Here is an 11846-nt window from a genome sequence, read left to right on the forward strand (position 1 = left end):
ATTCATTCGTTCGTATTGGTACTTTCACCGAGTACGTGCACAACACTGGAACCACAAACACAGAGGCCGAGTGGCCTCAAAGCGACAATGGTTTATCGTGCCAGCTTCAAGCAGTCTAGGGCATTTACGAAATGGCAGTCATATTCACGGTTTTGGATGTGCGCTGAAAATAGTACAGATGCACGCAAAGCATAAACTGACATTTCCAAATGCGCAAGCATCTGGTTTCACGAAAACGATTGTTTATTTCAGCATACGTTGTTCAAAACTGTTTTCGCTTTATGTAGGAAGCGAATGTGCTGCCCACGAGAGACGCGCACAAGTTCGCACGGCATCTACTGTGTCACTTCAGAACATACTGTGGACCAAATCCGGTCTACATGCGTAATATGACAGTCAGACACATGCAGGTACCTAGGCAGTAGCAATTTTTAAAGTATAGCACTTAGTCTTCACCTCCTGACAACACATTCACCGAAGCAGTCACGCAGCCAGACACTGACGAAAACTGCATGTATGCAGTACTCGAGGCATCGCAGTAATCTGACCAGACATGGAAACACTTCCCCACCGGCGAACAAACTACACATGAGATCCTAGACCAGGGGTGACGGAACGGGTCGTAAACCACCTGCGTCGCCTGTCTTGTAGAGACGAATTTTAGGAACGTAGTCATAGAATGATTCAGACAGTGCGCAAAAGCCAAGGTCTTTTCTTCAGTACGAGAGTTCCTTTCATTGTCAGTGGAAATGAAGATAACTTCGACTTTATTGGTTCGAAATCGTGGGCTACAAACCTTTGTCTTGTGGCTGACAAGACCCATGACGCGGGAACGGAACTCTTCTAAGAGAGTATGGATAGTACTCGCTGTCGCGGCGTTCAGGGGGTCGCTTGCACATGTTGTGCAGGTGCGACAGTGTGACTCAAACTTCTGGGGGAGGGAGAGCTTTATAAGAGACTTGTGGGTCTGCACAGCCCCACAGTTATTAGCTGTCGCAACAACGGGCTGAAAACAGCGTGTCCGCGACGTGAAATGGAACCAGAATTTTGTTGCGTGTTTGGCCTCAAACATCGCGCCGGAAGTCGTGAAGAGTCTTGCAGCCTCTTAGCAAGGTTACGATGCATATCAATATGATCAAATAATCGCCTCGTTGATCTGCTGGAAGCGACGGCTTCTGAGTTTTAGGAACACTCCTTACAGTGGGCTTTCCAAGGAGAGCCGTGAAGACATGGACAACCCCCTGCCTCAAGTCTTGCGCTGCTGCCCTCTGCAGTGTTTCCCCGTCTCGAGGAACGGCAGAGCCCCGGGTGAGGGAGCCTTTCTCGGCAGCCCTCAAAAAACCAGCCGCCTTTCAATGATAGATTTCTCGTCTTGGAGTGACGCCAGCTTTTCGGTTCGTGTGCAGGAGTCGCGCCAAGAGCAACTATCATGAACGCCTCGAACTTTCTCCGGAGACGCGCCTTCACTGTTGCCGAAGCACGTGAGGCAGATCAACGCAGCAAAACTAAGCTGACTGCTTTGCAGTCCACTGTGGAGGCATTCCAGAGCTTCGCAACCCTCAGCCAGCAGAAATCCGAATGGATCTCATTTGCGTCAAGCCTCCACAGCCAGAGAATTCAGACTGAGGCTGCCCTGCGACGCTGTCAGCATCTTGTTGAGAGCATCGAAGGCCAGAATGCTCACCTCCCAAGTGGGAGTGTAGAAAGTGATAGCCTTCTACACACCGACAGTCGTGTGCCCTCGCCCTCAGGAAGACAAGAAGACCGCAATTTCCACAGATGTTCTCGTCACGGTGATCAGTCATCGGAACATGCGGATACTAATGACCCTGCTGTCACCGCTGATGACATATGGTCGGCTGAAACGCTCCTCGAAAATGCCGTGATGCTTGCGCGGCTCGGGAAGCGAATTGCTACGCTGCTCACTGGTGGCGACATAACTGGTGAATCTGCAAGGACTCTAGGGAGGGTACCCGCAACTCCAACGAGTCCAAATAACACAGGGGACGACGAAACCGCTCCTCGTTCCCCTTTCCACCGACATCAAAACAAGGCAGGAAACTCTCTACTGAAAAGCGGCGACCAAGTTGGCCTGTCGCTGGGCAGCACCTGCTGCAGCCAAAGTGAAACATGTTTGTCTGACCCGAAGTGGAGTTCAGGGTCTTCTTTTTGTGGCGAATCTGATCGACACCCGGAGACACATGAGAGCCTCTCCATCGGTAGCGACACGGACGTGTCGGGGCTCCCAAAGCCATCGCTGCACTCGCAAATGCTTCGCTTTACAAGGCTGCTACAGCAGTATGGCTTGGTAGTAATTGCTATAGAGCAGGAATTGGACAAGGAGTACATCTGTGCTCAGCGGGCGGCGCAACAAAGCAAAGCGCGTCTTCTGTTTGTGCAGTCCACGCAGGGGTCCTTGACGCGTGGCGGCAGCTCTTGGTCCATCTCGGCGGGTTCGAGGGCGAAAGATACGGCTGCTTCTCCAGAGCCTGGAGAATTGACAGAAGAAGAAGAAAATTTCGTGGAGTCTTGCTACTCGGCTCTCCTGAGCAACTGCTGCCAAACTGCGTCGCGTCTTTTGAAACTCGGCAATGAGTACCAGGAGAAACTTCAGCGTCTCGAAGAAGACTTCCAGACGGAGCAGATGAGCATGAAACATGAGTTAGCCTCTCTATACGCGAGAAAGAAGGGACTTTTACGCGCTTTGAATGGCTCACGTGTAGCCACCGACTTCCATAGATGGGAGGGACAAAACAGGCGCACTGGTCACGTGAATGCCATTTCCGCTCCCTTCGCGGTTCCAAATGAAGGCACTGGGTTCCACAGGCAATGCCTCGCCACCTACGAAAGAATCGATCCTGCTGCGGTAGAAACAATCGAGGGAGAAATCTCCCTTTGCAATAGGGAAGTCTCGGATCCCCAGCAACCGCTGCCTCAATCTGATGAGACAGGCTCTCAAGCGGAATCCCACTGTCATCCTTGTCTACCAGACAGCACAGAAAGCAATCTACAAGAGGTGACGGATACTTTCAACTTCATTTATGGACAGTTTTCGTCCCCTGGTGCATCAAGATTGCTGCTCCTCGAGCGCCTGCAGCTGGAATTTCCTCGTGCTAGTGCCCACGTCCTTCGGGAAGTGACAGACCTTCACCGACAAACTGCGCTTTTGCAGCAGAGACGAATGGGACATTGGCAAGCGTTCTCATTTGCTCGCATTGCCGCTTTAGCCGAGGCACAGAAACTGCGCACAGGCATTGTACTCAGATTTGGTAAAGAGAATACGAAGAAGGAAGAGAGAAGGCGGCATGCACAGAAATCTGCGGAGATTAACAAACGACTTCAGTGGCAACAGGCCGCGTTCGAAGCGAAGGAGCTGGCTCGAAAGAAAGTGGAGGATGAAGAGCGCGCTCGTGCTGAAGAGACGCAAGCCCACCGGGATGCGAAGGCGCAGAAGCGGCAGGAGGAAATGAAAAGAAGAGTGGCTAGATTCTTGGAGCACAAGGAAGAAGTACTCAAGATGGAGCGCGCTGCGGCGGAGGCGAAAGCCCGCAACGAAGCTGAACAGTATGCAGCGACTCGAAGGCGGAATGCACGTCGAATTGCACGGCGGAGAGAACTAGATGCCTGGAGAGATCAACAGCGAGAAGAAAGACGTAGGGAGTGCATCAGACGACAAGAAGAAATTGTACAGCGTATTAGAAGGGCTGCTGAACGGCTCGCCGTGGTGGCTCAGAGTGATCCCACACGACTGCGGTCAGACACTGAAGCTAGTCGCGCCCGCGCTGAGGCGATCAAGAAAGTCCGCCAGGAAGAGCTTTCCGACGCTACACGAATCAAAGGGTTTGGCGTGCGGCATGGGTACGGAACAGACACGCTGCTTCGAGACATGCGGCTCAAATTGTCGGTAGCCTTGTTTGAAGCTGGGTTGCTCCGTTGTGAGGCAGGCCACGAGGCACTCCTTTGCGTGGGAGCGAAATGAAGGAAAACGATTCACGTGGTGTGTTTTCCTTCAGTGACTCTGGATGGACGGCGGAAGTATCTACCGTGCAGCGAGGGCCACGAACTCTCGCTGTGCCTGTTTGCCGATCATCGCGAACAACTGCCACCGCTGTAAACCCATCGTCTTTTGATGCGTACAAACTGTCACTCATGGGAACTCCAGAGAAATCGCGGTTTCTTACTAATCAATGACAGGTACTACCGCCAGCGCTCCCATTGAACTAGACAGGTCTGCACCAGTGAACCCCGTCGTTGTGGTGGCAGGTTTCTAAATGACAGACATCGGTCGACGGGGGGCTCTGAGTTGCCTGTGTTATTACCAGTTTCACGGTGCGTCAAAGTGCATGTTTTTCATTGTGATAGCCAGGCATGAGTGTCCGACAAAAGTTGCTACAGGACACACTGCGTCGTTGCTCGTGAAAAAAGTTTGCTCCATTTGGCAGAACTAGCGGTACTTAACTCATTTTAGGATAGGCACTTTGTCAATCTGATGCCGCTGGTGATCCTTGACAGTGCTTCATCTTTAAGTCTTCATACTCTTAATGTTTCAAGTTTCAGGCATTTGAAATGTTCACAGCACTGCAATAATAACTCTCTTATTGACAGTCGGTTATCGATGGACAGCAAGCCCCACGCGACACACACTGCCAGCTCAAGGCGTGGTTGGTCGTTCCCAGAACATCCATCATCCGAACAACCATTTTTTTCTCCCTTCGATTCATCGATGTCTCCTTTCCACGTTTTCATAATCCGTTTTGAGGAGCTTGGTCCCGAGAGCGACCGCAGCAACAGCCTTCCCAACGCGCGGGCAGTTTCCCAACCTGCGGCTGGTCTCGAGAGAATCTAAGCCGGTCTTTGCCCTGCAGTGCTGTCCGGGATGTGTGCCTGTCTCGCAGCGAGTCTGGTATTTGCCTTGGCATATTACTGCGAGACGGCCACCGGAAGGAGCTCTGTTGCATAACGATAAAAACTCTTGTACTCTACGCGGGAAACTGAGATCTAGGCTCTAAGCTTTTATACGTCCTCTTGTGGGTTACGAATTTGCATCGCTTGTGTGTGCATGCGTTGGCCTCCGCCGCCTGTAGCCCCGGTGCTGCCCTCAGCAACATTCGTTCGGTCGAGTCCTTTTTTTAAACAAGGCAATTAAAGCCGCTGCACCGCAGGGGGTAGGCTGGCCGAGTGAGAGATGATTGCTGTGGCAGTTGGCATTTGCCAAGAGCCCGTTGAGCTGGACCCACGCGGATGGGCAATAACACGAGCACGACACCGTAACGTCGATTGCTGCCACGATTCCGTCGTTTTCCGGATTTCACGCGCAATTGTCTGATCCGTTGTTGTCTTTGTTTTCGAACACGTGGCAACTGTCTTCGGTGGGGGCGGGCAAATGCATTCAGTAAAGAGCGAAAGAATTTTTCCCGCCTCAAGCGGCGGTCTCCAGCCAAGTTGGTGCCGTTACTCCGGGGCTCTGGACTTGAGCGGTGCTGCTTTCCCCATCCCAACTTTCTTGGCCAAGCTGCGGTTCATGTGACCTCGAACTCCCAGGTATTCTCTCTCTATTTTGTATCCATAGCGCCAAGTAGGCTGTGTGGTCTGCCTGTGTACCTATGCCACACTACGAATATATATATATATATATATATATATGCTGTGCGTATATACTGCATGCAAAATTGTTTTTGAACGTTCAGACCTGCGGCTTATGGTTAGCTCACGTCGTTCACCAGTTTCTGTCTATGTGGCCTGCGGGCGTAGGGGGGCGTGAATCTTCCGACCTACGCTGCTCTCTTGCTAAGGGGTCTTGAACAAGCATTGGTAGTTTAATTCGTGTCCGTTGTCATCTGGAGGTGTGATTGTTTCTTCGAAGCGAGAAGGCGTTGGACAGCGATTCCTGGAAAGTAGAAACATTTTACTTGTCCGCATTCTGTTGCAGACATTTAAAACGATGGCCTCCGTGCAAGGCTGATCCCAGCGACTCGCGGCCGTTTCCCTGCATGCGCCTTGTTGGTCAGATGACCTACCTCGTTCATGTTTTCTTCCGAAACAGATGGCACTGCCCTTCCCGGTCCTCGTCGCTGGAGGCCTGGACTCATGTCTGTTCGTGTGGAACGCGGTGTCGTCTGCGTGCATTGCGACGTTGAAGCTTCCCGATGAGCAGGTCAACACTTTAGCAACTTCTCAGCTTCCTGCCTCCTCAATCTCGGCTCGAAAACACTCCATTCGGTCAGAAGATCAGGAGATCCATCCTGCAGACTCCGGTGTGCCTTCTAACCGCCAGGAGGATCTTCTCCAGTCACCGTGGGGGTCCTCAGACTCCTCGGGTGGGCCTTCGCAAAATCAAACTGTCCTTGTTGCAGCTGCTGGGCACCCGTCCATCACAGTTTTTGACATAGGGGCACTAGGCGAACGCTCGGACGACGTCCTGCCCATTGCGACGTTACAAGGTATGTTCTCCGTTTTGAACGCTGCTTTGTAGGGTTTCTTGCACGGTCTGTGTGACACGCGCTTCAGTGTCGGTGGAATTGGCTCGGCCTGGACCTGGGGCTGAAGAAGGCTCTCGAAAATGCATTGGATTTAAACACAAACGGTTATGTTTAGGGCAGCAGAGACAAGTGCTTCTTCAGATTTTCTATCCTTTCATTCGGGCACGCACGCACGCGTTTTCTGAGGCGTCGATCCCAGAGGTAGACGTGCATTCGCCGGCCACAACGCGCACAGCATGGTACCAATGTTCGCACTTCATTTGGGAATATTCGATTAGGTGGATGGGCGTGTGGACGCGCCTTCGTCAGAACCACAGACAATACAGTTCTGCATTTTCCGAGCGCATGCGTGCTTTAATATAATGCCCAGGACACTTGCAGATCTGGTTCGTTTGGCCGTCAGCCCGCCGGAGCATCAGTCGAACAAATTCGCGTCCCCATCAGGCCTGAATATCCCACCTTCACTTGCCGCTGCATTGTGTGTTTGTCTTGTGCGAGGAGGAGCACGCAAACGGGCTGATGGACCAGCAATACCGTTTTGGGTGTCTTCTGTTGCTTGTGATTTTAGGACACGAGGGCAACGTCCGGAGCCTGGCATTTGTACCCGATCCTTCAAGGAACTCGTCGGTCCAAGTGCGTATTCATCTGACAGTTTATTTTGGTAGATGTGATTTCTCCGAATGGCAAGCCTCACGATACCGGCGAAGAGGCTGGCGTCCGAATTGCACGGCAAAGCAGTCACCAACGGCGTTCTGGAAAAACTTTTTGATGATAAACACGATTCCCCTGCAGCATTTCGGTGTTTGTACACCGTTGTTTTCTGAAGGCGCCTCAGTCCATGCAGCCTCGGAGCAGAGTAGCGCACCATGAGGGAATGGGTCCGCTTTCTAGCGAATTTGTTTGCTGAGTTCATTGGTTGGTAACATCGCCTCACAGCGAAAGTGTTTAACACCCACCACCCGGCAACGCCTACTCACAGCAATAATCTTAAATATGCTCGAAGGTGGCATTTACGCTGGCGCGACTAACACGTAAGCGGATGTATCAGATAACCGAGCTATTGCTCTACACAACTAGGACGCTGTATGAATGATGCAGCGACACGGGGTGTATCTGCAGTATCTCGCAGGTCCTCCTGTGCGTTTACTGTTCCGTGTAGACTCGTGGCGACAGGACCAGCTGTTCATCCCCCGGCAACGCAACTGGGACTAGTTACCTCGGGGGCGCGTCTTTGATTTGCTCCTGCGGGGATGATGCAACTTGTCGAATCTGGGATTTGCGGGCTCCCGGGCACCAGATGCTTTTGCAGAACGAACCGGGGGTCTCTATCAACTCTGTCTGGAGCGTGCCTCGACCGGATCTTCCGTGTCACATCATCGCTGCAGATGCGAATGGGGCTCTGAAGGCCTGGAATTTGAGAAGCAACACAACCTGGTGAGTTGGAGGTTTGCCGGTCTCTGAAGCCGCACAGCTCAGGGTGCAGAGTTGCACGTGGGACGGGTGGGGTGCTTAGGGCAGGCACTAGTTCACACGATTAAATGATTGAGGGTAACGCTGCTCATGTTCAATCTGTCGTGGTAGACATCTGTGGTCACACTGGGGCGACCGCCGTGAAGGTTCAGCGGCATGCAGTGACAGCAGAGCGTCTGTCCCTCTGTCCCATGAGGCGCCCTTCGCACTGCCGCTCGCTGGTTCGCGAACAGATCGCGTACATGCTCATATTACTTAGAGGGAACTCGGCGGGGCAGAAGCAAAACGGACAAGCTGTACAGGCACTTGTGGGAAGGAAGTGAAGGGATGTGACTGGGCGAGGCAACGACGCAGAATCTGCCTCGCCGCTGCTGTCATACAGGGAGCTGGCAAGACCTGGACGGCAGCTAGCGCTGAGTATTGTTACAGGAAATGGTCTCGGTTCTGAAATCGCCGCCGTCGCCAAATGCGGTTCGTTAAGCACCTTTTCCCTGGCGCCGGTTTTGTCCGGAACAGCGTCTCTGACTTTTGACTCCTACTTTTTCCCTCATGGCCCCAATTACGGTGAGTGCTTAGGCCGTTGCTAGGCCACAAACTGCTTCTCTCAGAAGTGAGTTTTGAACGATAAAGACACTTTTGTTTGTCCCCCCCCCCTTTGGGCGTATGCTCACTTCTCCTTTGTCCCAAAAGTTAGTAATTTTGGGGCTTCATCAGGGAGATCAAAAGCCTTTTGCAGTTGCCGAGAACGGAGTAAACCGAAGGTGCAGATCCGATGTTCTTGTCTCCCGCTCTCGGGTAGCCCTCGGGGTGTGGAACAGCTTGTGCGATCCGCAAACGATGCGTCTGAGCGTGGCTTGTCGTCGGGGCACTCGCGAACGATTGTCCATTTTCTGACTGACGTGTTAGACTTTTCGCTGGCTGCAAGGAATTCGGCTCCGTCGATGTTTTGTTTGCACGCTTGTGCAGTTTTGAGCTGTCGGTACAGCCCAGTCCGCCACGCCGTGAAATCGTCTGCGGAGGCGCCACGGGGCTCTGATTGCGCAGCCTGGCGGAGTCGCGAGGCCCAGGAGGAACTCGGCGCGAAGCGGAAGCAGAAACAGTACGCACACGCTTGGTGGCAACAGCAGAAGTACGCCCACGAGTGGTGGCGAAAGCGCGGAGGTGGCGTCTGGTGGCAGCACTTGGCCGACGAAAACGACGGCGCTGTGTGGGGGGAGAAGGATCGAGAGGCAGCCTGGGCAGATCAAGCTCGGTGGGGCGGGCAGTGGTGGCAAGAGTTCAGAGGCGCGAAGCCCTGGTGGCAGCAGGAGGCTGGCGGACGCGCTTGGTGGCAGCAGCGAGGCCGCAAGGCCTGGTGGCAGCGTCCCCATTTGGAGCATGCAGGCGACGGGCGCAAACACATTTTTCAAATTGGCGGCTGGTACGTCTGGGAACCCTGCAAAGACGGGCACGGACGAGTTGAGAAGTTTTTCAGAGTCGACGACGGCACTGCAACGGGACAAGGACCGAAGGGCTTGGGGGACGGACAGAGGAACGACGACGATCCAGACCTGACGCGCGACAACGAGTGGGTAGAGCAGAGGAAACAGACAGAGGGTTCGGATGCAAAAAAGGGCCGCGAGAGTTCGGTGCCCAGGGAATTCTGTAGCTGCGAGGAAGACGCAGACGAGGAGACGCAAACAGCGGAGGAAGAACGGAAACAAATAACAGGAACTCGAAACGAATCAGAAGAAGGAGGCGAGACCACGTGGGTGCAGCGCATGGCAACGACCGGAGCCGATGGTGTCTGCGTGCTTTGGAAACGCGAGGGGAATGGCGAGTGGACCAGTGAACGAGAGCTCACTGGGCACGACCGGTAAGGCCGTCGGGGAAGACGGATTTTCACGAAGTAGGGGACTAAACAAGAGGCTCGTACGTAGAAAGAAAAGACGAGGGCTCAGCCGAGGTAAATGAGATGAGGGTGTGCTTCTATCACTGGCTTCCGACTGTCAGTGTCCCGGGCGTACAGCTGAGGAGACGTCAGGGGAAAGGGGCGCGGAAACAATTGCTTGAGGAACCGTTTTCAGGTGCGCTTAAACCACAACTGTAGGCTACAAATTGCTGCCCTCTCGTTTGCTTGTGCGTTTCACAGGTGGGTGTGGGACTGTACGTTCAGCCGCGATGGCAAGATGCTTGTCACCGGTGGCTCGGATGCCTGCTGCAAGTTGTGGTCAGTTGAAACGGGGAAGCAATTTGTCGAGTACTTCCCGGAAAAGAACGTCGGCGCCGCAGGAGAGAGAGTCCGGAGCACCAAGGTAAGGATGCAAGGCGCCCGAATGCCATCCCAACACTTCGTGACGTGTTTCTACCGGGACTGTCAATGGCCGCACCGCGTATTGTTTTGTACACACACGTGCCCAGAAAGAGGCTGGACGTCGTTAGCGATAGTTTCGTCCGGGGATTCGCCTGCAGCCTACAATCCGTGAGACTGTGTTTGATGTCGGTAACCTACTGCGTCACAGGGATCTGGACGTCTGCTTTTTTTCCGGTGCAGGCCTTGCTTGCGATATCATTACTCGATGCGCCCGTGGAGAAAAAGTAAGAGAAAAAGTGTGCTGAAACAGGAGGTGGGAGTCTCTGGCAAAAAGCCAAAGAAGGAACAACAGTGCTGGTGCAAATCGATCCACGACGGGTCAAGAAATCCGTCTGTCATCGTCACTGTCAGGACCTGGAGCAAGCGCCAGCGCGAAAACAAACTGAGCATGCCACGAGTGCGGGAACAACGGATGCGGATGTCCCGCGGACAGAAAGCACCTCCGCTTGCAAATCAGTGATTGCGTGATTGCCGGGTTACACGGAAGGTCAAAGTATGTACTTCCGTCGTGCAAAGAAAGGTAAACAGAGACCTGGACCGTGTGCTGAAGGCGGAAGGGGGGGGTGCAAGAGAGGCGATCAAGAAGAGACAAATTACAGGGAAACGTGGAACGCCGATGTCGTGTAGGACGCCACCGGTGCAGGGGTTACTCCGGACTATTTGAATCGCATTTTATCATACGGATAGGTTGGAGGCGATGCTGAGGCCACATGCTACGGAGCAGCCTCCTTTCCTATGAGCGCAGGTTGCAGTGAGGCATGGTCTGTATCGTATCCCTGCTCCTGCTGCCGCAGACGTGCTGATCGGGAAGGTTAGCGTGTCGTCGGCATTTGCCAAGAAACGTTTATCGTCTGTAAGCCCTTGTGAAGACGGCATAACTCGAGAGTTCCAGCTCGCCGATGTCCTGCCCACAGTTTCCCCTTCTGCATCGCGTCAGGCCTCGTTCACACGAAACTTGCCGTCCTTGCCGTTGCTTACGACTGAGCAGGAGTCACGGTTATCAACTTTCAGGTTCACCGTACTGCTTGTCTTTTTTTTCATTGTCCGGCATCACGAGGTGTCTTTTGTTCTCCTCAACTCTTCGTTAGCTACTGTAGTGTACCCATCCGAAACGATCGGGGTGGGGCCTTGCTGTTGCTGTGGCCCTCTTGCAGGGTTTCACGTTGTGACACGAAAAACACGTTTATAGGGTGCTCCCGATGTGACATCGACTTGGAGGTCACTAAACAATTTTTTATACGAGGCTTGTTGCCAAACGAAGCACGCCGATGATGAGTATGTTAGCAGTGCATGCTTCGGCTGTATTTTTTTCCGGTTGACTTCACAGTGGGTATGACAATGATCCGTTGTGTCACTTGTTTCCGGGAGGACGCACGCCCCTCTATCTTCCTACGTTGTTTTATTTCATTGAGACAATATAAATTCAGTCTCTGACAACGCTGGTTAGTGAGCGTTACAGCCAATCCCCTGGTGTGTAGCTGCGCACCCAGGGGGCGTTTCCATTTGCTATGAGGTCAGGAGAAACACCCGAGCCTGGCCCAAGT

The 11846-nt window shown here is 53.2% G+C and overlaps 2 protein-coding genes across 2 annotated transcripts; both read left to right on the plus strand.

The window, feature by feature from the left end:
- Positions 1–8: 8 nt before the first annotated feature.
- On the plus strand, positions 9–4285 carry TGME49_213700 (hypothetical protein). The gene has a single exon (XM_002371066.2). It carries the CDS (start codon positions 1430–1432, stop codon positions 3977–3979), a length of 2550 nt encoding a protein of 849 aa, XP_002371107.2. The 5' UTR covers positions 9–1429; the 3' UTR covers positions 3980–4285.
- Positions 4214–11682, plus strand: TGME49_213710 (WD domain, G-beta repeat-containing protein). The gene is made up of 7 exons (XM_018779616.1): positions 4214–6440; positions 7048–7112; positions 7639–7913; positions 8332–8513; positions 8916–9804; positions 10081–10243; positions 10483–11682. Exons 1-7 carry the CDS (start codon positions 6044–6046, stop codon positions 10528–10530), a joined length of 2019 nt encoding a protein of 672 aa, XP_018637900.1. The 5' UTR covers positions 4214–6043; the 3' UTR covers positions 10531–11682.
- The last annotated feature ends 164 nt before the right edge of the window (positions 11683–11846 follow it).

This window comes from Toxoplasma gondii, chromosome V (genome assembly GCF_000006565.2).
Source record: "Toxoplasma gondii ME49 chromosome V, whole genome shotgun sequence".
Lineage (NCBI taxonomy): Eukaryota > Apicomplexa > Conoidasida > Eucoccidiorida > Sarcocystidae > Toxoplasma > Toxoplasma gondii.

Bases quoted from the DNA above. Each gene is read 5' to 3' on its own strand.
- TGME49_213700 (XM_002371066.2), top strand. From the start codon at position 1,430: ATGAACGCCTCGAACTTTCTCCGGAGACGCGCCTTCACTGTTGCCGAA.
- TGME49_213710 (XM_018779616.1), top strand. From the start codon at position 6,044: ATGGCACTGCCCTTCCCGGTCCTCGTCGCTGGAGGCCTGGACTCATGT. The intron at 6,441-7,047 runs GTATGTTCTCCG...TTGTGATTTTAG, and splicing joins GCCCATTGCGACGTTACAAG to GACACGAGGGCAACGTCCGG. The intron at 8,514-8,915 runs GTGAGTGCTTAG...ACGCTTGTGCAG, and splicing joins CCCTCATGGCCCCAATTACG to TTTTGAGCTGTCGGTACAGC.